General features: G+C 50.8%; 1 protein-coding gene across 4 annotated transcripts in view; it reads right to left on the reverse strand.

Moving 5' to 3' along the window:
• The window catches only part of LOC125424758 (IQ domain-containing protein H-like), a 72,431-nt gene that overhangs the window by 20,370 nt on the left and 27,017 nt on the right, over nt 1-25,044 (reverse strand). For all 4 annotated transcript variants that reach the window (XM_048482198.1, XM_048482199.1, XM_048482201.1 and 1 more), the window contains 5 exons: nt 19,964-20,084; nt 18,593-18,721; nt 16,185-16,381; nt 13,713-14,231; nt 11,011-11,077 (listed from right to left, as the gene is read on the reverse strand). In XM_048482198.1, coding sequence (XP_048338155.1) covers nt 11,011-11,077; nt 13,713-14,231; nt 16,185-16,381; nt 18,593-18,721; nt 19,964-20,084 — 1,033 coding nt within the window. The remainder of the gene's footprint in view (nt 1-11,010; nt 11,078-13,712; nt 14,232-16,184; nt 16,382-18,592; nt 18,722-19,963; nt 20,085-25,044) is intronic.

A 25,044-nucleotide genomic window follows, 5' to 3' on the forward strand; every position in this document is an offset into this window, starting at 1 on the left:
CCCCACCCCCCCCCCCCCCCACCCCCCCCCCCCCCCACCCCCCCCCCCCCCCACCCCCCCCCCCCCCCACCCCCCCCCCCCCCCACCCCCCCCCCCCCCCACCCCCCCCCCCCCCCACCCCCCCCCCCCCCCACCCCCCCCCCCCCCCACCCCCCCCCCCCCCCACCCCCCCCCCCCCCCACCCCCCCCCCCCCCCACCCCCCCCCCCCCCCACCCCCCCCCCCCCCCACCCCCCCCCCCCCCCACCCCCCCCCCCCCCCACCCCCCCCCCCCCCCACCCCCCCCCCCCCCCACCCCCCCCCCCCCCCACCCCCCCCCCCCCCCACCCCCCCCCCCCCCCACCCCCCCCCCCCCCCACCCCCCCCCCCCCCCACCCCCCCCCCCCCCCACCCCCCCCCCCCCCCACCCCCCCCCCCCCCCACCCCCCCCCCCCCCCACCCCCCCCCCCCCCCACCCCCCCCCCCCCCCACCCCCCCCCCCCCCCACCCCCCCCCCCCCCCACCCCCCCCCCCCCCCACCCCCCCCCCCCCCCACCCCCCCCCCCCCCCACCCCCCCCCCCCCCCACCCCCCCCCCCCCCCACCCCCCCCCCCCCCCACCCCCCCCCCCCCCCACCCCCCCCCCCCCCCACCCCCCCCCCCCCCCACCCCCCCCCCCCCCCACCCCCCCCCCCCCCCACCCCCCCCCCCCCCCACCCCCCCCCCCCCCCACCCCCCCCCCCCCCCACCCCCCCCCCCCCCCACCCCCCCCCCCCCCCACCCCCCCCCCCCCCCACCCCCCCCCCCCCCCACCCCCCCCCCCCCCCACCCCCCCCCCCCCCCACCCCCCCCCCCCCCCACCCCCCCCCCCCCCCACCCCCCCCCCCCCCCACCCCCCCCCCCCCCCACCCCCCCCCCCCCCCACCCCCCCCCCCCCCCACCCCCCCCCCCCCCCACCCCCCCCCCCCCCCACCCCCCCCCCCCCCCACCCCCCCCCCCCCCCACCCCCCCCCCCCCCCACCCCCCCCCCCCCCCACCCCCCCCCCCCCCCACCCCCCCCCCCCCCCACCCCCCCCCCCCCCCACCCCCCCCCCCCCCCACCCCCCCCCCCCCCCACCCCCCCCCCCCCCCACCCCCCCCCCCCCCCACCCCCCCCCCCCCCCACCCCCCCCCCCCCCCACCCCCCCCCCCCCCCACCCCCCCCCCCCCCCACCCCCCCCCCCCCCCACCCCCCCCCCCCCCCACCCCCCCCCCCCCCCACCCCCCCCCCCCCCCACCCCCCCCCCCCCCCACCCCCCCCCCCCCCCACCCCCCCCCCCCCCCACCCCCCCCCCCCCCCACCCCCGTGTGAACCCCCCCCCCACCCCCCCCCCCCCCCACCCCCCCCCCCCCCCCCCCCCCCCCCCCCCCACCCCCCCCCCCCCCCACCCCCCCCCCCCCCCACCCCCCCCCAGCCCCTGCCAGCATGGCCAATTGGCCATGATGGCAGGGGCTGATGGGAATTGTAGTCCATAACATCTGGAGTGCCAAAGGTTTGCCACCACTGCCTTACTCTATTCTCCTACTGCTGCAGTTCCAGTGGTCAGATCAAGCCGTGAAGTTGCCTTAAACTGAATCAGGCTGTTGGTCCCTCGAGAGCCGTATTGTCTGCTCAGACCAGCAGCCGCTCTCCATAGTTTGAGGCTAAAGGTCTTTCGCCTCACAGGCTGCTGGACCCTTTGGCTAGAGATGCTGAGGACCGACTTGAGAACTTCTACCTGCCAAACAGCTGCTCTGCCGAGGAGCCTCGGCCCCTCCTTCGTGCAGGTTTTCCTGGCTGCAGCGTTTCTATTAGAATGTCAGCTCCTTTTTCCAAGATTCTGGAGGCATTAGTCATATGCAATTATACAGAAAATGCATCACTTTAATCTTGTTAACAAGCCGTTTAAGAACACCCATCCAACCTGCTGTTATTAAGTGGCACTTGCTATTGATTCCATGACAACTGTTCCTGCCGCCGATTGATCTGGTGGGCTTTTAATCTTTCTTTCTTTCTTTCTTTCTTTCTTTCTTTCTTTCTTTCTTTCTTTCTTTCTTTCTTTCTTTCTTTCTTTCTTTCTTTCTTTCTTTCTTTCTTTCTTTCTTTCTTCCTTCCTTCCTTCCTTCCTTCCTTCCTTCCTTCCTTCCTTCCTTCCTTCCTTCCTTCCTTCCTTCCTTCCTTCCTTCCTTCCTTCCTTCCTTCCTTTCTTTCTTCCTTTCTTTTTCTTTCTTTCTTTTTTTTTACATCAGAATCATTTTTAGGAAGGCGCCCTCGGAATCAGTGAAACTTTAAAATCCTTACAGATGAGAACGGGCCCAAAGGGGCTGCACAGAGACCTTTCCTGAGTGGCCCAAGTAATCTGTTTGAAGTAAATATTCATGCGGCAAATTATGCTTTTACTTTTTACAATCCCATTTATGCACACCTTGTCCTCTAAAATAGCCACCAAGCAACGCTTCATGGAGAAATCTGTTCGTAATTTTTGTGAATGGCGACCACCTAACCAAGTGGTGGCGGACCTATGGCATGGGTGCCAGAGGTGGTACTCAGCGCCCTCTCTGTGGGCACGCCCAAACAGAGTTTGTCATGGGTGGGGTAATTGCCCCCCCCTCCCCCCCACATCTAGGCTGGCCTGAGCCGCTGGGCTCGATTATTAGCACTAAACCTAAGACCTAGTTTTGGGGAAGCAGTGTAGGTAACCCTGTTAAAGCTGTAAAGCCCACTGATTTTTTCATCTCGCGAGAAAAAAGAACTAGAAGTCGCGATCCTTTACCTGGGAGTAAGCTCGGTTGCTGGCAATGGGGCTTGCTTCTGAGTAAACCCTCCTAGGGTCGTGATTCACCCGTTGGAAGAGTTGCACTGCTGCTTCAAAGCAAAGCCACCGACTACCACCAAGCTTACTCCCGAGTAACGCACGCCTCGGAGCCAACCGTTTTTTCTAAACTAAAACCTCAATGTTCAGGTTAAATTGCCGCGTTGGCACTTTGCGATAAATAAGTGGGTTTTGGGTTGCAATTTGGGCACTCGGTCTCGAAAAGGTTCGCCATCACTGACCTAGCCGAAGTCCTTTATGGATTAGGTGCCTCAACTCTCCAGCGGTAAATTAAGCACGCTTTCCGTTGAAGGGGTGGGTGGGGGTTTGTGTTGGGCGCAAAATTTCAAATCATCGTGTTCAAAAGGCAATATTCTCCTCCTTGTAAGCTTCCCAGCCAGGAGGTGATTTGCATTTTGTTGTTGCTGGTGTCATTTGTTTCCCTATTAATAAACACATTTGTATTCCTTATGGGTTCTGTGCAGAGACACTGTCCTCTTTAACAAGCCGTCTAGTCACATTTGGGTATGGTATTACTCATTCCATATAATGAAAGATCTCTTGCACTGGCCCCGGTGTTTCTTTATTTGGAAACACATTTATTACCTGGCAGTGGTATCATGTACAGTCCCTGCTGGAGAAGTGGTAGGAAACGAAACCATTTTTAAAAATTAGGAAGGCTATATTTGAACTTACAGATACCACATTTCACCTGCGTCTAGGCAGTAGTATTGAAATGTGCCTGGTGGGGAACTCGGGGGATAAAAAAGAGAGCTACAGATTATGTTTCTGTTAGTTTTCAAAAAGACTTTAGACTTCTGCTCTCCCTGATTAATGGGAGACCAGGCCCTGCGGAGCTGGTCTTTAAGACTAGTTCTTGAAGACCCGGTGGTCGGCAGCAGCAGAAGGCCCTTGCTTTCACATCCTGCAGGTGAGCTCCCAAAGGCACCTGGTGGGCCACTGCGAGTAGCAGAGAGCTGGACTAGATGGACTCTGGTCTGATCCAGCAGGCTAGTTCTTATGTTCTTGTGAATGTGTTTTGCTATAGTTCACTGGGAATGTGTCTGTCCAGTTCATAACATGCTTTTTGTCAAAATTTCAGTTGGACTTGGAGCTTGGTGCCGGTGTGTGGTTTTCCGAGCATGGCTCTGTTTTTTTTTTCCTTTTGGAACAATTGTATGGATTAACTTGAGCTGATGATGAACCACATTTGTGGGAAAGTGTTGTGCCGTTTCCAGACTGTTGGGGAGTAACGGAGGTGTGTTGGGCGACCTTCACAGCAAGTTTTAGCTTTCCTGGTGGTACAGAAGATCCTTGAAAGCCCAGCCAGCGGGGTCAGAATGGAATAGAAGAGCTAACAATTGTGAACACACCTTGGATTTAAAGTTTTTGTTTTTATTCGCCCCAATGTGGAGGGAGAGAGCAGGCCCAAAACAATAATCCTGGAAAATATTAAACAAATATGAAACATTCGGAGCCACAATCCAGTTAAAATTAATTCCATTCATTTCACTGGGAAAGTGAAGCACTTCCTGCTTGTTTGTCTATATCCTGTTGAAGTCTCTGGGTTTTTCATGAGCATAACTGTGACAGGACCATTGTACCCCCCCTCCCACCCAGATTCATGGAGGAGAAGTCGATCTATGTCTACCAATCTTGATCCTCCTTGATCTGAGGTTGCAAGGGCCTCAGCAGACCAGGTGCTCAGAAGCAGCAGCAGAAGGCCCTTGCTTTCACATCCTGCATGTGAGCTCCCAGAGGCACCTGGTGGGCCACTGCGAGTAGCAGAGTGCTGGACTAGATGGACTCTGGTCTGATCCAGCAGGCTCCTTCTGATGTTCTTATGAATTCTTATGTTCACTACTGAATTCGGTAGTGAAATACAATTTGACTTTTATTAATTAATTAATTAGACTTTTTTACCGCCCTGTCCCAGAGGGGCTCCAGGCGGTGTACAACATATAGATATAATACAATATAGGATAGCTAAAACCTTTAAAAGCAGCGATAAAAACAATGAAAACAAACTCTAATAAATATGCAATAAATACTAGTAAAAATATGAGTGGCGTCCAGCATTCTATTTTCAAAGTCCTCTCCCCAAAAGGGAGGGATGGCGAGTCCCGTTGGATGACAAACGGCCCGGATGTCAGGGGCCAAAGGAAGGGGGTGGGGCACCATCAGCGGCCGGTTCCTCCAAAGGCCCGGCGGAACAACTCCGTCTTGCAGGCCCTGCGGAACTCACCAAGGTCCCGCAGCGCCCAGACAGTCGTAGAGATCTGGACGCCAGCAGAGGTGAAGCAAACCATAAATATGAGCCTGGCACATTAAACAAATGCAAATATTATGTAGCAGGAACCTACCGCAACAGACAATACAAATTAAATACGGTGGTATCATGTATAGTCCCTAACCCTTTGCTCCAAGAGTCTTTCTTTGCCTCCATGACAGATGGCTTGTGGGAAGTGTATCATAGATGGTTTAGGGAGGTGTACGGCTTTTGATCAGATTGAGGCTGTGGGCATGTTACCTTTCCCGCAGTTATCTAGACAGAGTGATCAGATGTGCCCAGAGCCCTTTGGGGTTGGCCAGTATAATAAACAAACAAACAAACATCAGGTTCAGGAAAAAGTATGGGTGAAGAAGTCTGAAGCCCCTGCTACTTGTGTGCTGCGGTCCTGATGGATCGGGACCACGCACATCTGTGAAAGGAGTTGCAAACAGGAAACTCTCAAGCATATAGGAATTGTGCCGATCTCGGGGCAAATATCAGGAGCGACGGTCCCTTTAATCCAGTGGTTCTCAACCTTCCTAATGCCGCGACCCTTTAACACAGTTCCTCATGTTGTGGTGACCCCCAACCCTAACATTTATCCATTTGACAGATGGAGAACACTGATGCAGAGAGTCTTAGGCGATCCCTGTGAAAGGGTCGTTCGATCCCCAAAGGGTCGCGACGCACAGGTTGAGAACCACTTCTTTAATCCTAGCACAGTGGTGGCGAACCTATGGCACGGGTGCCAGAGGTGGCACTCAGAGCCCTCTCTGTGGGAACGTGCAGAGCCCCCCCACCCCCACACACATCTAGGCTGGCCTGGGCCGCTGGGCTCGATTATTAGCATTAAACCTAAGACCTAATTTTGGGGAAGCAGTGTAGGTAACCCTGTTGAAAACATTTGAAGCTTCCGCTGCGTTTTAAATGAAGAGAACTTCAAGCGCGATCCTTTTGCAGATTAAACGCTTGGTTGCTGGCAATGGGGCTTGCTTCTGAGTAAACCCTCCTAGGGTTGTGATTCACCCATTGCACAGTTGCTTCAAAGCAAAGCCACCGACTACCACCAAGCTTACTCCCGAGTAACGCATGCTTCGGAGCCAACCATTTTATCTAAACTAAAACCTCAGTATTCAGGTTAAATTGCCGTGTTGGCACTTTGCAATAAATAAGTGGGTTTTGGGTTGCAATTTGGGCACTCGGTCTCGAAAAGGTTCACCATCACTGCCCTAGCAGAACTGAGAGGCGTCTGGGAGAGCTCCCCCTGCTGGGCGGCCCCTTATCTGCACAGCACCAATAGGAAATGTGTCACTCAGAACTGAAGATGATCCCTTCCTGTGTGTTGCAAAGTCCATTTGGGGCACCTTTTTTGGAAGAACATTTCACAAAATTAAAAAAGAAACTACAAGTAAATTGAGCTATGAGAATATTCACTAAGCTTTTGTAAAGAATAAAAGTTTACCACGTGAAAACTTTACACAATAGGAACCAGAGGTTTGGTTCCTACACAATAGGAACCAAATGAAAGACCCACACCTAAATGGTCCAGCTTTCTAATTACCAAGAGTCGCTTTCCTGAACCAAATGACCTGTCAAATGCGCACCAGAATGTCTTGTTACAAATATGACGCCAGTATTAATTTTTTTTTCAAAAAAAAAAATACACTAAATTAAGAAAGAGCATGGTGTGTCCTAAGTGGGAAAACTGTATTCCATTAACATCTTTACTTAAGGAGTTTAAAAACAGTCTTAATTGGAAGATTTGCAGAAAAGGGGATACGACCAGGCAAGGCAGCAGATAAAGCAAAGACCCGTATTTCCAAGGAGAGTGAGGGGGGATATGATTGAAGTCTATAAAATTATGCATGGGGTAGAAAATGTTGACAGAGAGAAATTGTTCTCTCTTTCTCACAATACTAGAACCAGGGGGCATACATTGAAAATGCTGGGGGGAAGAATTAGGACTAATAAAAGGAAACACTTCTTCACGCAACGTGTGATCGGTGTTTGGAATATGCTGCCACAGGAGGTGGTGATGGCCACTAACCTGGATAGCTTTAAAAGGGGCTTGGACAGATTTATGCAGGAGAAGTCAATCTATGGCTACCAATCTTGATCCTCTTTGATCTGAGATTGCAAATGCCTTAGCAGACCAGGTGCTCGGGAGCAACAGCCGCAGAAGGCCATTGCTTTCACCTCCTGCACGTGAGCTCCCAAAGGCACCTGGTGGGCCACTGCGAGTAGCAGAGAGCTGGGCTAGATGGACTCTGGTCTGATCCAGCTGGCTTGTTCTTATGTTCTTAGTGACACTTCATTTAGAAACAAAACAAGAAGCGAAGCAATGTCACACCCACCAGATATCCTTCTGAAATACCTACAAGCTACAGGGCTTGCTCATCAGTATTACTGGAAATGAAACGGGAGCTTCGGCCAGAAGGAAAGGCCATTTTTCACAAGCCCATGCAAGAGACCCCCAGAGCATTTCGACTCCTTTTGAGTTCTGCCATCTAGGTCAGCTGACTATGAAGTACAGCTGGAGAAAAATTAACCACCTGCTCAACTAATTCCAAATGTCATTTGAGTGTGTCTGTTTGAGAGGTTTATAGTAGTAAAACACACTGTAAGCGCGCACACAGAATATCGAAAGTTTGCTGTTGTTTTTAAGCAAAGGCATCGAATTAGTCTGGCTCTAGAAAATATGTCATGTCCCCTGTGTTTTTACACAACCTTGTTGTTTAATCTGTATTTATTGTTTTAATTGCTGCTGAATTTTAATGAGTTAGATTTTATGTTATATTGATTTACTGTTCTGGAAACAGTCATATTGTGAGCCGCCTCGAGCCCTTTGGGGATGGGGCGGCCTATAAATTTAAATAATAATAATAATAATAATAATAATAATAATAATAATAATAATAATAATAATAATAATAATAATAAAATAAAAAAAACTGGGGGATACCAGAATGTTCACATTTAAGATTCTACTGAGCCCTCCGGGGGAGGGTGGTATAAAAGTGTAACAAATAAATAAATAAATAAATAAATAAATAAATAAATAAATACTAGTTGATGCTCCGGAATTAAGTTAGATAGATAGGACTCCTAAAACCTTAAAGGTATATAATATATATAATCAATTAATTCAAGACTGACAGTGAAAAAATACCAAATATGAGCATGCATTATAAAATATTCAGCAAACTGAAAGCACTTTTCACTGCCAGCCTTGGATTAGTTGATAATACAGGTTGTATTCCTTTGAGGTTTTTAGGATGCTTCTGGTTTACATTTTTGATCATCTGGAAGTAGGTGACATCATTCCCAAAATCAGCCCTGATCAACAAAAGACATCTCGTGCGCTTTTATCTGTATAGCTAATTAACAAATGCAGTCTTAAAACTGTACTGATAAATTATCCTTCTCAGAGGGAAACACTGCCAGAACCGTAATAGGTGATAAAAAGGCACAGGTGGCCAGGTTGAGATCTACCTTTGTACCAATGAAATGCAAGACTGGTTTGCATCACAATGTAAAATACCTGCAGTCGCCAGAATAACATCTCTGCATTGCAGCGGTAAAAATGCCTTTGGCATCACATTGGACCTGACAACTTGAATGTGTTGATCTAGGTCTAGTATAGGGGTCTGCAACTGTGGCTCTCCAGATGTTCATGGACTACAACTGGCCATGCTGGCAGGGGCTGATGGGAATTGTAGTCCATGAACATCTGGAGAGCCACAGGTTGCAAACCCCTGGTCTAGTAGCACCTTCAAAACCTACAGGATTTGGGAGGTATAAGCTTTCCAGGGTCAAACTGAGCTTTGACTGTTGAAAGCTTATCTACCCTGAAAACTTTGTTAGTCTGGAAGGTGCTACTGGATTCGAATCTAGCGGTTCTACTGCAGAAAACACAGATACCCCCTGAAACTGATCTTAAACGTAGGTACATGAACAGATGGCACCCGATCTCCAGTTACTCTGTTTAGGATTACAGCTTACAGATTGAGTTTGCTACCCTAAGGATAAAAAAACAATTTAAGCAAACACAACCCTTACCAGTGGCCTGACTGGTATCTTGGTTTTGAGGCCTTGAAGAGATTAAGTGAACTTTCGCCCATAATTTTATAAATTTACTGCTAGTGGTCCAGAAAAATAAGGAAAAACGGCCCGAAATTATTGTAAGGTAAAGTCTGTCCCTTAGGTGGCAATCCAAAACGTACTTCACCCCCATTCAAGAACAACATTCAGCCCCATTGAATTCATAGGGATGTTTCTGGACAAAAACAGCATAGGGTCAGACTGAACACATTCCCATGCAAAATGTCAAATATGTGTCCGCTCGAAACTTCATTTCAAAACATGTGGTATAACTCAGATCCTCTTTGGAATAACTCCCTCGTTTTATTTTTCTGCCAAACATTTCTTTAAAAAGGTGGACAACAAAACGCATTTTAAAAAACACATTTTCAATGCATTTGCGTAATTTGCAAAAAAAAAAAAATCAGCGCAGGTCTCTGAAGAGGCATCATAAAAGCTCCGAATAAATACATAACAAGACATTTTAAAATGGGTAGATCTTGGCAGAAGTAAAAGTAAGTAAAGGGGTAAACTGAATGATAGTGCATTACATTTCCCAAAAGATATTTGTCAATTTTTATTCCGTCAAAGGATCAGAAATGACTTCTATTAGGATGTTTGATTTTAAAGATCTAAAAAATGTCTGTTTTTCTGCCCTACATTTTTTGTTAGGGTGACAAGTATTAGATTTAAAACAACAACAACAACATCAACAACTGGAAATGAAAACTCTCTACTGTGTGATGGCAGCGAGAAAAGGCAAATCACATGAGATTTGAAAAATGTACGGATGAAAGCATTAGGTTTGCAAATGATGCTCTTCGAATCAGCACACGCACAGCTACGCGCATTTGCACGCTCGTGATTGTGGGACTTCTGTGGGTCTTGCTAGGCAAATCTTCCACGCTTAAAAACCACAGCAGCAAAGATGGCTACACGAAAGAGAGGCGCCTCGAACCTCCTTCACGGTTTCCCACTCTTTCGAATGCAACCAACACTGCTTTATGAAATCCTTTGCCTTTTGAATCTGGGAACACGGTTGAGGTTTCCGCGGCGCTTCCGCCATTTCCTAGAAGTGGCGGCGCTGTTCTTTGGGGGAAATATCAAAACACCTACGCTTCCCCTCTCCACTTCGCCGGAAAGTGACTTGCCAGCCCCCCAATTCATAAAGGTAATTAAATAATTACATTAGTGCTAATTAACACGAAACGGCGGATTATTTAAGCGCAAAAAACCCCCACTATTCAACTTCTTAATTATTCTTGTGCACACAGCATTTCCTTTTGCTCAGGCGCCCAAGGTGCAAATAAAGCATCCCATCTGCTCGTAATTAGAACTAAATAATTTCAGAGAATGCAGCTTATCATTTTGACTGCACATTTGATTAAAAACAGGGCGCAAAACCATGTCCTGCTTATTGGCGCAACAGCAACAAAGCGGGCAAGCCCATACTGCACCCACACCCCCCATTCCATCATTAAAGAAAACTGGAAACATTATCTGTTATTTCGAGGGGAGGGAGGGAGGGAAGGAGGGGGGGAAAGGAAGGGGGAGACAAATACAACTTTTTAGTTCATTTCATACAGATGAAAGCGAATTACAGCAAATCACCTCTTGGCTGAATAGCGGCCTCCGCATAATGACTTTATTTGCTTAATCCCCAAATTAAACGCCGTTTCGAGCGAGGGCCCGGCGTTATTACTCGCATCATGTCGACAACATTTTCCTGCCGAGACCAATTTGAATAAAACAAGGGCCTTCCTTGAACTCAATCAAGGAGTCATAATGCGGTGGGTAATAGAGGTTGCTGATAGACCCGGAGACGACGACAAAAAAAAAAAGCACTCTACCTAATGACGGGATATGGATAACGGTCCTCTTAGAGGCCCTGATGCGATTCCAGTTGGCGGCCAGATGCTGGAAATCAAGAAAAAGCATTGATCAGTGACCGGGGGGGGGGGGGGGGAGAGGAAAGGAACTGCTGAGGATACCAGCCAGTCAAACTTCCTCCGTTCCCCTCCCTTTTCCCACTGTACAGTTAAGCCAGGCATAAATTATATTAATTGATTTAATCACATACTTAAAACATCTTCCCCAATTAATTTAATTAGATGGCTACATGAAGCTACTGGCAGGGGAAGATTAGAGGCTGATCACTTAATTAACAGAATATGAATGAAAAAAGAGAGAGAGAGAGAGAGAGAAAGAGAGAGAGAAAGCAAACATAAATGAAATGGTGAGCACTAATTAAAAGCCTGTCTGTAAACTTAAGTACTTTCTGACAAAGTAGGGACCGCCACGGAGACAACTGATTTCTTCCCCCTTCCTGAGCAAACCAAGCGCACGCAAAAGGTGTAAGGAGAAGGGGGAAGAATGAACAGAGGCAGACGAGGGAGATGCAGAGGGCCGGGGCGGACCCACAGGTGAAGGCGAACATAAGAACATAAGAACAAGCCAGCTGGATCAGACCAGAGTCCATCTAGTCCAGCACTCTGCTACTCGCAGTGGCCCACCAGGTGCCTTTGGGAGCTCACATGCAGGAGGTGAAAGCAATGGCCTTCTGCAGCTGTTGCTACCGATCACCTGGACTGTTAAGGCATTTGCAACCTCAGATCAAAGAGGATCAAGATTGGTAGCCATAAATCGCCTTCTGCTCCATAAATCTGTCCAAGCCCCTTTTAAAGCTATCCAGGTTAGTGGCCATCACCACCTCCTGTGGCAGCAGATTCCAAACACCAATCACACGTTGCGTGAAGAAGTGTTTCCTTTGATTAGTCCTAATTCTTCCCCCCAGCATTTTCAATGGATGCCCCCTGGTTCTATGCCCCCTGGTTCTAGTATTGTGAGATAACGCAGGCCACCAAACATAACGCGGCCACCAAAAACGCTAGCAGTGGATTGCGCCTACAGCGAGACTGGGCAAAAACGTGGCGTGACAATGCAAAGGAGGTTCCAGACTTGGAGGGGTCCTGAGGAGAGATTATCCAGGTGCCCCTTTCCTTCCTCTGCCCTCTGCCAGCTCCTGCCCCACGGGCACTTCCTTTCCCACCCAGCCACCGTCCTCCGCCGATAAGCCTGCCCATACGCCCCTTCTTCAATGCCACTGCTGAAAACGCTACCAATCTGTGACCTCGACACAGGAGCAGCAGTGGCATAGTGGTTAAGAGCAGGTGTACTCTAATCTGGAGGAACCGGGTTTGATTCCCCGCTCTGTTGCCTGAGCTGTGGAGGCTTATCTGGGGAATTCAGATTAGCCTGTGCACTCCCACCTGCGCCAGCCTGGGTAGATCTTAGATTTGAATCACAGCTCTTTAGAGACTCTCTCATTACCTACCTGCGCCAGGGTGTTTGTTGTGAGGGGAAAGGAGTTTGTAAGCCCCTTTGAGTCTCCTACTTATCTGGGGAATTCAGATTAGCCTGTACACTCCCACACACGCCAGCTGGGTGACCTTGGGCTAGTCACAGCTCTTCTGAGCTCTCTCAGTCCCACCTACCTCACAGGGTGTTTGTTGTGAGGGGAAAGGAGTTTGTCAGCCCCTTTGAGTCTCCTACAGGAGAGAAAGGGGGGATATAAATCCAAACTCTTCTTCTTCTTCTTCCCCAAGGCAGTGATAATTGGCTGTCCACAGGACAGGAAGGGTGGGTGGAGCTCTAACGGGTGGGGGAAATACACACAGTCAAGAGGTCAATGGTAGCAGACCCCGCCAGAAACTCTGGGAGCTGCTCTCGAACGCTGGCCTCGAACAGTCTCATGTCGCGTTTCACATGGGAAGTATGGAAGAACTTGTCCAGGAACTGCACCATCTGATGCAACCCCAGGTTTGCCGCAGCGTCTCAGTTGCAGCCTCAGAGACTCAGTAAAACACTGTTTTTCTGCCAAAAGGAAGACCCGCGTGAAGGCAAAGAGATTTTTTTTTAATTGTCCAATTCGACAGGGAAGGAGAGAAAAAACCCAGAAGCCACAAAAAGGTTGCACATCTGGGGAAGACTAAAGTATAATGTTCAGATGTCTGCAGAGTTAAACAGGCACACAGAGAGAGAGAGAGAGAGAGAGAGAGAGAGAGAGAGAGAGAAGAAGAAGAAGAAGAAGAAGAAGAAGAAGAAGAAGAAGAAGAAGAAGAAGAAGAAGAAGAAGAAGAAGAAGAAGAAGAAGAGTTTTGGATTTATATCCCCCTTTCTCTCCTGCAGGAGACTCAAAGGGGCTGACAATCTCCTTGCCCTTCCCCGCTCACAACAAACACCCTGTGAGGTAGGTGGGGCTGAGAGAGCTCCGAGCAGCTGTGACTAGCCCAAGGTCACCCAGCCGGCGTGTGTGGGAGTGCACAGGCTAATCTCAATTCCCCAGATAAATCTCCACAGCTCAGGCGGCAGAGCTGGGAATCAAACCCGGTTCCTCCAGATTAGATACACGAGCTCTTAACCTCCTACGCCACTGCGGAGAGAGGGAGAGAGAGAGAGACAGAGACACAGAGAGAGACGTGTGACTGTGATCGCTCAAGCAGGCAGTGTTTGGAAAAGGAGTCCACGCGGAACCGCCGGCGGCGCAGCCCACCTTGGCCCGGATGCAGAAATTCTCCCGATGCTTCTGCCGTGACTCCCACAGGGTCTTTCGAACCCGGTTCCTCTGCACATGCACCAGCCACGAGATAGCGATCACCCCGGAGGCCCACTGCCTCTTCCAAAAAGCGACATAGGCTTTCCTGAGCTTGTAACACCGCCACGTAGCCTGGATCTTGGCGGCCGCCGCTTTGACGCCGTTCTGACCTTTGTACCTCTGGCCAGGCCGGTTGAAGAGCTTCTGCACAGCTATGCTGTTCCTGATCACGGAAAGGAGCTCCTCCTGGGTCAGCCGCTGGCGGAATTCAAAGTCCAGGAGGAGCTCCAGTACCTTCTTCCCCCTGATGATGGCCAAAGTCACGGCGTAATCTTTCAGACGGCTGGCGACGTGTTCCAAGAAGGCGAGGGCGCTCCCCCAGAACAAGCAGCAGTGTTGTTTGAACGCGATGAGATCAGGAGCCTTGTAGTCTATATTTCCCTTGTGAATCAGAAAATCAAATTCCTCCGGCAGATTCTGGAAAGAGAAGGCGACAGGGACATGGTGGTTAAAAGGAATTCACTGGAGGAAGTAAGTAAGTAAGTAAGGGGTCCATTTCCTGGCATTGGCCAAAAACCTAGAGCAGTGATGGCGAACCTTTTTTTGGGGCAGAACGCTTTAAATTGCAACCCCAAACCCACTTATATATCGCAAAGTGCCAACACGGCAATTTAACCTGAATACTGAGGTTTTAGTTTAGAAAAAACAGTTGGCTCCGAGGTGTGCGTTACTCAGGAGTAAGCTTGGTGGTAGTCGGTGGCTTTGCTTTGAAACAACGTTGCTTTCTTCTTGGTGAATCCGACCCTAGGAGGTTTACTTTCCAGAAAGCAAGCCCATTGCCAGCAACCGAGCTTACTCCCAGGTAAAGAGTTAGCTTTAGTTCTTTGCATGAATCAGTGGGGTTTAACGAAGGCTTAACAGGTTACCTACACTGTTGCCCCAAAAGTGGGTCTTAGTTTTAATGCTTTAATGTCGAGTAGCGGCCCAGGCCGAGCCTAGATTGGGGACGTGTTCGCCCACAGAGAGGGCTCTGAGTGCCACCTCTGGCACCCGTGCCATAGGTTCGCCACCACTGACCTAGAGTGCAGGGTGGCCAGTGAGGGGGCTGGGGAACACGGGAGACCTGTAAGGACTTACATGGCCAGTTGGTCGGTGTGAGAGTGATAATAAGAGTGTCTCACCAAAGTACAGACTTAGGGGTGGGTTAAAAGACTCTGGGTAGGGATCTTCCCCAGGAAAAGATCCCCCTGAGGCAAAGTCCAAGGAGGGCGTGAGGTTCGGCAAGTGTGCCTGCAACTTTGATTTGGGGTGTTAGCCCACGAACTTCTGAAAAGGTGACTGATACAATGAAAGGACGTTGTACTCCTTTCCCTTCTTCCAATGCCCAGTTGTCTTTGGTGAGGTTGGAGGAAGGTGGGATACCCCTGGGGCGGGGGGGAGGAGGAAGAAGAGGCTTTGCAAAGGTCATTTCGGGGCAATTAATCTTCACTGACCACAGTCCTTAAAAGGGCCCATGAGAACAGGTCACAATATGAGAGCGGGGAGATGCACAGAGCCGTCTGCACTCGGTGGGGAGTTGCTCCAACTCTAGGCTCCGAGTCTGTTCCAACCTCTGAATCGAAGGCGGGGCCAAGGGGCGAGCAACACAACCTGGCGCACGCTGAACTGAGAGGAAGGTTTATCGGACACCGAGGGTCTTACGCAGTGGTGGGATCCAAAAATTTTAGTAACAGGTTCCCATGGTGGTGGGATTCAAACAGTGGTGTAGCGCCAATGGGGCTGGGCGGGGCACGGCGGGGGCGTGGCCGGGCATTCCGGGGCCGGGCGGGGCATTAATAATTTCTCTGTTACTGTAAAAAACTCTTACTGCAAAAAAAAAAGTTCCTAATTTCCAGCTGGTATCTTTCTGTCCATAATTTAAACTCATTATAGGAAGTCCCATCGTCTACTGCCAACAGAAACAACTACTTCTCCTCCAATTGACTGCCTGTCAAATACCAAATACTTTCAAATACTTAATTTTGTTTCTAGAAATCAAAAGAAGGATATTTTCCTTAAACAAGGAACTTTACCCTATTTCTGAAACATGTTTTTAAAACAGCCCAACAGGGAGAGTTATCCCGTTTTCTACCTTAAGCTAACCAAGCCACACCATAAGGCTCAAACAAGGGACTTCCATAATTTTTTTAGGGCCCTGAAATGGGAATTTCCTACTTGGGAAAAGCAAGACCAAATTAAGTAAACCTCATAGGCACGCATAAATCATTAGTAACCCACTCTCGGGAACTGGTGAGAACCTGCTGGATCCCACCTCTGGTCTTATGTCAGCACTGACCTGTGTTCGGTGGCGTGACGAGGGCTCGATGCAAAAGGTCAAAGCAGCGTCCCCTGCGGGTAGGAGGGAAACCGTTCCCGGAACTGCGACCATACCTTTGTCAGGCAGAGAGGGTGAAGGGCCGCCCCCCGCTTCTGGATGGCTGGGATGAGCTGGTGCTTCTTGAGGGACATCATGGAGGTGCAGGAGGGGGGTGGGGCGACACTGCCCTTGGTGCCTTTGCTGCCCTTGCTGGTGTGGCTGAGGGATGGGTACGTGTGAGGCCCCGGCTTCTTGCTCTCTGCACTTCCATCTAGGACAGGGGTAGGGAACCTTTAACGCTCAAAGAGCCATTTGGATCCGTTTTCCACGGGAAAAGAAAACACTTGGAGCCGCAAATAATTTTTGACATTTAAAATAAAGATAACACTGTATATATTAGGCTTTTTAACCTTCTACTCCACTCATTCTGAGAAGCGCATGGATGAGCCTGCCCTGCTGCCTGCAGGGCAGGCAAGGATGGGGCCAGCGGCTCGGCCTTGCCGGCCGCCGGGAAAGTGCCCGCCCCGCTCGAACAAGGCGGCCGAGAGGGGAAGCCCGTGGCGCTGCCCAGCTGGCCGCAGGCAATTGGTGCGCCCGCCCTGCTGCCTGCAGGGCGGGCAAGGATGAAGCCGGCGGCTCGGCTCGTGGAGCTGCAGTGCAAGGGCAGAAGAGCCGCATGCGGCTCTCGAGCCGCAGGTTCCCTACCCCTGATCTAGGAGAACCACAGCCGGGTGTTTTTTTAAAAGGCTTCCGTGCAAAATTGATGCCAGACATCCAAAAGGCCACGACCGCCTCTCTTCACTGTACAACTCTTGCCTGAGAGGACAGTTTTGACGTGAGCAGGACGGCATCATCTACGACAGCTATTTCTTTATTTTGATATCAGTGCCCGGTTTTTCTCTCCCCAGGCCAAACTGTGCCTGCAGCAGACTCTGCATTTTCCACCCCCAATGGGCCCTGCTCCTGCCCCCCCCCACAACCCCCCCTTTGCGTCCCCCCCACTTACCTTAGTTCTTCGTTTCAGGCTTAGTTTCAGGCGGAAAAGTGGCCTGTTCAGATCAGGCTGAAAAACGCCCAGGTGGGAACTACACTACCCAGGAGCCTTTGGGGCTCGCAAGGTCTCCTGGATAGTGTAGTTCCCATGAGGGCCCATTTCAGCCTGAATGGGCCACTTTTCAGCCTGAAACTAACTAAGATGAGTGGGGGGGGCGTGAAAGGGGGGTTGGGGAGGGGGCAATTTTCCACCCCCCAAGCATGCGCCCAGTGCGAGGCGCACCCCCCGTCCCCTTGTAGCTTCGCCTATGCCCAATTGGAACCCAAAGCTGTTTACAGCATAATTCCCTTCTCTTCCATTTTACCCCAACGACAACCCCACGAGCGAGGTTAGGCTGAGACTAGGTGCCTGGCCCGAGGTCACTCAGCAAGCTTCTGAGACAGAGTAGGAATGCGAAAATTAGGGTCTCCCAGATCACAGCTGGTTGCTCCAACTGCGGCACCACGCTGGCTCAGAGAGCAAGAAGGCACGACAGGTGTAGCCGTTAAAGCCCGCAGGTGTTGGAGAAGTTGAGTTGAAACAATTAGCCATGGCAACTTCCCCATTGTCTGCAGTGGTTGGGAGCACTGGCCAGCTCCAGCATCTCCAAGGCAGACAGGCCGAGGGAGAGACAGTCCCAGCAGGCGACAAGAGGATACTGACCTATTCTCGCTGGACCTATTTTAAAGCTGTTTTTATGCTGTTTTTGTTTTGATGACTATTCTGTTTGTGTAATGTTTTTATCATTGTTGTTCACCGCCCTGAGCCCTGCAGGGAAGGGCGGGTTATAAACCAAAATATAAAATAAATAAGTCTGCTCTCAGGATTAAACTAGACAGGACGTCTGCCACAAGTTGAGAATCTACATTCAAGGAGCTAATGTTTGGTTTGGGGGGTGATATTGATCTTGTGTCACAACCCCAGACTTGCTCAATGAAAGGAATCAGAACTTTAAAAGCGGATTTCTTGGTGATGGTGATGACTATCTTGTTTGAACTGAACACAAGGCAACAGGCAGACCCACCCACCCATTTCCTTCTCTGAAGGCGAGAAGACACACAGAGGTTCCTATAAGGAAGAGGGAATATAGTCACACGTATTGAACCCATCAAATGAGTTGTTCTATGAAATGTGAGTTTGACATCCCCCCATTGCTCTCACCTCCTGCAGGTGAGCTCCCAAAGGCACCTGGTGGGCCACTGCGAGTAGCAGAGAGCTGGACTAGATGGACTCTGGTCTGATCCAGCTGGCTTGTTCTTATGTTCTTACCGCACGACTGCTGGTAAAAAGGGTTGTGGAACCCCAATCTGACTTGTGGCAGACGTCATGTTAGGTGGGCCCTCAGATATAGCCACAACCATGACCAAAATGAAGATGCCAAAGAAGTAGAGCAGGTGATGGTGAAAAGTTTACATGCGTGCATTATCCACAGCATCTCTCCGTCCCTACCTGCAGCTGGCTTCTTGTGCTTGGTGTGAGGATCATGGAGAGGAGCCGGTTTGGGCAGAACAAGAGGTTTCTCTAGAGTAATCTTGGCCGCCCGCGGGATCAGACCCCTTTCAATTAGACTCAGGATCCCTGCGGAAAGAAAGGCGGATTCGGCAGGTGACCGAGCACATCTTGGAGGTCGGGTTTTCCAACCCGAAATCCGGTGGGAGGCAATCCTGCAAAGACGATTTTTAACATTTGCTGCTATTAAGGGCTCAAAGGCAAGACAAAATGACAGGACAAAAGCCCATTCCCGCTGGACCATCTCACCCTCTTACCTCTCTGGGTCAGGAAACGGTTTGGGAAAAGGTCAAAGACTTTCCAGCTGTCCAGTAGGCGGCCGGAGGAGCCAAAAAGTGGACCCCTCCCCCTCTCACCAAAATCCCCCTCTCCTTCCTTGCCCTCTCCCCCCCACTACTGCACCACGCAGGCTTGCTTGTCAGGCCGCTGGAAGACCAGTGCAGGAGGCTTTGTCCCATTCACCCTTGTTGAAACAAGTTGCCCGTCAGTTATCTCATTGAATAGTTCCCGGTGGGCTGTGTGGGCCTGCAGAAGAGCACAATCGAAGCCCAGCAGTGCCTTAAAACCCAACACGGCTTTTTGAGGGTGTAGGCTTTGGAGAGTCGAAAATCCCTCGGGCAGCGTCAGGCCTGCGCCATTCTCGGCCGGGCAGTTAGCACGTCCGCTCCAAGGCCACAGATGTCTCTGCCATTATCATTGCCCGAGGCTTAAGGAGGCCTCCCCTTGCTTGTGCGAAGCTAGCCAATACAGCTTCCCGTTCATTCTTATCTGCTTTCTCCGAGGGAGTGGACCGTCTGTCCTAAACAATGCCGCTATTCCTACCGTCCTTTCAAATGTTGACATTAGGGGAACATGAGGGTCGGGGGAATATGAGACTCACCTTTCAGTAACTTCTCTAGGTGTATGCCAAGGCCAGAGAGTCAAACTTCAGTTTCAGCTATCTGTGTCTTGGGATTACATGGTTCCAATAAAGCTCTTGAAACCTCTTGAGTCCCGATTGATGACTGGAGTAACAACCCCTTACAGACAGAAACAAGAACGGAGGTCCGCAAGGGCTCATATCCCTGAAGAGGCTGCAAAGAAGGCAGCTACAACACCAGGGCCTGTCTCTGCACAGCTACCCTGGACTTCCAAGTTGTTTCCACGTTGTGATAAGATCAAGCTAGCCAGGGCACTCTTAAACCCTTTAAATGTTGTCTACAGAACTCCAGTGACCAATGCTACAGAACTCCAGTGACCGATGTCCACCCTCATGTATCAAGCAAAGAACAAGCCTAATGAAATGAAGACGGAGCAGCATCTGAGACTGACCTTTCTGGGCATCCCTCCTGGTCAGGGGCAACACAGAGCACGAACTGCCCAAATGGAAGGAAGGCGGAGCCACTGAGAGGTTGCTCATCGTGACACCCCTGGCTACTTTCTGAGAGGGCACCTGAGGAGAGAGCAGAGGAAACGCCTCCGTCATCAGCCGACACTTTCGGGCTGCTGCAGCATAGAGCTCCCGGCTCACGCACGGCTAAATCATAAACACCCTTTCTGCTCAGGATAATTTCATTACGGCTTAATAAAGAAAACAGTACGAGTTCCAGGTTTTACTGCTTCGTGATCACGTTGCCCGCCTGTCGTTTGTCAGCGGCTTCTATAATTTAAAAAGAAGAGTTAATTAAAATCCAATCAACATCTTGCAATGTCACCTATGCGATAAATAATCAAATAAATATGAAAACGGTAAAAAAAAAACCTGGGGGCTTTCACCAAGAGGGGATTCGTTGCAGCGATGACACCGCAAGCGGAGGGACGGCGCACCAGAAATGGTCACGGAGCGGAAATGGTTTCAGAGGGTAGCCGGGCTGGTCTGCAGTAGGACAGCGAGACTTGATTCTGGGAGCGTCCCAAGAGACCAGCGAGATTTTCGGAGGGTGAGCTTCCAAGAGTCAATGCTTACTTCATCAGGTTGAGAAAGGGAGCGTTGCCTCTCGAAAGGTCATCCTCCGAAAATCTTGCCGGTCTTTTGAGACGCTCCTGGACTCAAATCTAAATGCACAAAGATAATTCTCAGTTGCAGTCCATTGTTTTGACAGTTGGACCAGTATTTTTGTCTGTTCTTCAAGGTGCTGCGGAACTCCAGTGACCGATGTCCACCCTAATGGACCAACCAAAGAACAAGCCTAATGAAATGAAGGCGGAGCAGCATCTGAGACTGACCTTTCTGTGCATCCCCCTCGGTAAAGGGCAACACAGAGCACGAAATCCCCAAATGGAAGGAAGGCAGAGCCACTAAGAGGTCTGCCAGCTCAGGTATCTAAGGCGGTAGTTCAGTGAATCCGACTAGGTCAGGGCACAGGACTTATGTCATGATATATTAATAAAAAAGAGAGAAAGGTTCACTAAAAGGTCATCTTCTAAGTTAGCAGAAGTTTGCCACCCCAAAGGACGGGGACAGTCAGTCTAGGGGCAAGAAGTAGCAGCAGTTAACCTTTAACATGATTGGTGAATTCAACTGTAACTCTAGACCAGCGGTGGCGAACCTTTGGCACTCCAGATGTTATGGACTACAATTCCCATCAGCCCCTGCCATCATGGCCAATCGGCCAATCATGCCATCATGGCCAATTGGCCATGCTGGCAGGGGCTGATGGGAATTGTAGTCCTTAACATCTGGAGTGCCAAAGGTTCGCCACCACGGCTCTAGACCAATGAGAGGCTGTTGTCGGGGCGGGGAAAAGTATCCTTGTTGGATGTATGTGTTGTATATGCTAAGTTCAGAGAGACTGAGATGGAATCTGAGTTGAGAGAGTTGAGTTCTGTGTCTGTTGAACTTCGTTCTAGCTGAAGAGTTCTGTATAGTCTTATAGTCTTGTATAGCATAGACTTGTGTAACCTTGCAACTGCTAAAGCAAAACCTTCCTGTGGAAAGAACATCTTGTGTGGAGAGTATTCTTTTCCAAGAGTGGTAGGAGGCTGCAGTTAGTGCAAGAAGACGATAGACCTTCTCATCTTACCAGAGTGACTCCGCTTTAAACTGTGTGCTCTGGTCAGATGATTTCGCCTATTCCATGTTGCAACATGGAATAGAGGAAGAGAGGAGACGTCTGAGGGGGGATATGATTGAAGTCTATAAAATTATGCATGGGGTAGAAAATGTTGAGAGAGAGAAGTTTTTCTCTCTTTCTCACAATACTAGAACCAGGGGGCATTCATTGAAAATGCTGGGGGGAAGAATTAGGACTAATAAAAGGAAACACTTCTTCACGCAATGTGTGATTGGTGTTTGGAATATGCTGCCACAGGAGGTGGTGATGGCCACTAACCTGGATAGCTTTAAAAGGGGCTTGGACAGATTTATGGAGAAGTCAATCTATGGCTACCAATCTTGATCCTCTTTGATCTCAGATTGCAAATGCCTTAGCAGACCAGGTGCTCAGGAGCAGCAGCAGCAGAAGGCCATTGCTTTCACCTCCTGCCTGTGAGCTCCCAATGGCACCTGGTGGGCCACTGCGAGTAGCAGAGAGCTGGACTAGATGGACTCTGGTCTGATCCAGCAGGCTTGTTCTTATGTTCTTATCCGTGGGCTGCAAACCCCAGGCCTCTGCTGCCAATTTACACCTCTACTTCAGCACGAACTAGGGAAAAAAACCCACAGAGGTGGTGCTGATCTTGGCCATCAAAGGCCCAGCAATTATCTCCACAACTGAAATGCCTTTCATCAGCAGCAAAGCCACGGGCTGAGCCAAACGCTGTCAGGAAGAAAGGGGCCGAGAGTGACGTGCGAGAAGTGACGAGGGAGGGGACAGGCAGCACCTGAGCTGTCCTTCCCACCTTCGTGCTTCACACCACAATAACCAATTCCAGAAAGCGGGGGTGGGAAACGCTGTCAAACTGCAGCTGAGTTGAGGCAGTGCCTTTGAGAGAAGAAGAAGAAGAAGAAGAAGAAGAAGAAGAAGAAGAAGAAGAAGAAGAAGAAGAAGAAGAAGAAGAAGAAGAAGAGGGAGGGAGGGAGGAGGGAGGGAGGAGGAGGAGGCGGAGGAGGTTGGATTTATATCCCCCCTTTCTCTCCTGCAGGAGACTCAAAGGGGCTTACAATCTCCTTGCCCTTCCCCCCTCACAACAAACACCCTGTGAGGTAGGTGGGGCTGAGAGAGCTCCGAGACGCTGTGACTAGCCCAAGGTCACCCAGCTGGCGTGTGTGGGAGTGCACAGGCTAATCTCAATGCCCCAGATAAGCCTCCACAGCTCAGGCGGCAGAGCTGGGAATCAAACCCGGTTCCTCCAGATTAGATACATGAAGAGACAGAAGAGACAGACAGAGGTGGTTTGCCAGTGCCTGCCTGTGCAGAGCAAACCTACACTTCCCCCATTCAAGCAGAGGCATATGGGAGGAAAATGGCGCCCGGAGATAGCCATTCTCTGGGCACCCCTGCTACGCCTGGGGGCGGGGCTTGGGGGGCCACCCCCGAGCTCCGCTTCCCAGGCCTCACCCCCCCCCCCCAGCTAGCAACCAGCAGTCCCTTCTGCCCTCCCCTCTGGGGAGACCAGATGCAACTGCAAAGCTCCGACCTCATCTCCTTTGCTTTTATCAGCATGGGGGCAGGGCTTCCCCAAGCCCCACCCCTGTGCTTATAAAAGCAAAGGAGACGAGGACAGAGCCTTGCAGTTGCTTCTGCTCTCCTCAGAGGGGAGGGCAGTAGAGACTGCTGGCTACCGGCTGGGAGCCGGGGGGGGCAAGGCTTGGGGGGGGGGGCTGTGTCCTTGGGCTTCCTTGGCCCTACCCATGTCGATGATGAAGAGGACGAGGCAGCAGGACTTCCTGTTGCCTTGCCGTCTTCCTGGTCATGTGGGGGGACGATTTTGCACCACCACGTGACCAGATTAGTGGTGCCTGGGGATAGAGGGTACCCCCCCGTCCCTAGGCGGATACACCACTGCATTCAAGTGCTAACCAGGATCAACCCTGCTTAGCTTCTGAGATCTGACAAGGACAGGCTAGCCTGGGGCCGTCAAGATCTGGGCAGTTCAGAAAGTAGCCCTTTAATTTGGAGAATAGATCACAGCATAGGTGTCATGTGGTGCCATTTGTCCTTCTGAGTCAGAGAATTAGGAGCAAATCTGAAAGGCCAGAGGACTGTGCCGGTCCCACCTTTCCAGACTTAGCACAGCCAGGAATAGTAAAGCTGTTGTAAAGCTCTCAAGGGCTCATTCCGCACACGCAGAATAATGCACTTTCAAACTGCTTTCAGTGCTCTTTGAAGCTGTGCGGAATGGCAAAATCCACTTGCAAACAGTTGTGAAAGTGGTTTGAAAACGCATTATTTTGCGCGTGCGGAAGGGGCCCTTTAGCTTCCACGAAAGCTCCTGCTGACCAGTCCCTGGCAGGTTTCTTCTGAGGCACAAAGAATGCAGGAATCCACTTTAGAATGTAGCAATACATAAAAGAAGAAGAAGAGTTTGGATTTATATCCCCCCTTTCTCTCCTGCAGGAGACTCAAAGGGGCTGACAATCTCCTTGCCCTTCCCCCCTCACAACAAACACCCTGTGAGGTGGGTGGGGCTGAGAGAGTTCCAAAGAGCTGTGACTAGCCCAAGGTCACCCAGCTGGTGTGTGTGGGAGTGTACAGGCTAATCTGAATGCCCCAGATAAACCTCCACAACTCAAGTGGCAGAGCTGGGAATCAAACCCGGCTCCTCCAGATTAGATACACGAGCTCTTAACCTCCTACGCCTCTTAACCTCCTAACCTCCTCCTATCCCAACCTCCTGTTGGGATAGGGCGGTATATTAAATCTAATAAATAATAATAATAATAATAATAATAATACGCCACTGCTGCTTGAAGGCACAAGTGGGTCTCATCCAAGCATCTTCTTCTGGATTTCTAAGGCAGAGAAACAACATAGTCTGAGTTCCGCTGTTCCATAAATAACCAAGCAAGCGTCCAATTTCTGTTGGTCACGAGTAAGCACTTGAACTGAAGGGATACGTCGAGATACATTTCCAGCCATACGCCGATCATGCCCCATCTGTCTGACCGCACCTTTGAAAGGATTTAGTTCAGCATAACACTTGCGATCCCAGGAATGGATGCACCTGACCGGACAGATCTCCTCCGATGTCAGAAGCTAAGGTGTGTTGGCCCAGGTTAGCACTTGGGTAGGAGACTACCGAGAAAGTCCAGAGTCGCTATGTAGAGGCAGGCCACGGAAACCTTCTGCTTGTCTCTTGCCCTGACTTGGATGGTCCAGGTTGGCCAGATCTCGTCAAATCCTGGAAGCCGAAGATGGTCGGCTCTGGAGAGGCCCCTGAGGAATCCCAGAGTTGAGGGGCCCCTGAGGAATCCCAGAGTTGAGGGGCCACTGAGGAATCCCAGAGTTGAGGGGCCACTGAGGAATCCCAGA

This window comes from Sphaerodactylus townsendi, linkage group LG17 (genome assembly GCF_021028975.2).
Source record: "Sphaerodactylus townsendi isolate TG3544 linkage group LG17, MPM_Stown_v2.3, whole genome shotgun sequence".
Lineage (NCBI taxonomy): Eukaryota > Metazoa > Chordata > Lepidosauria > Squamata > Sphaerodactylidae > Sphaerodactylus > Sphaerodactylus townsendi.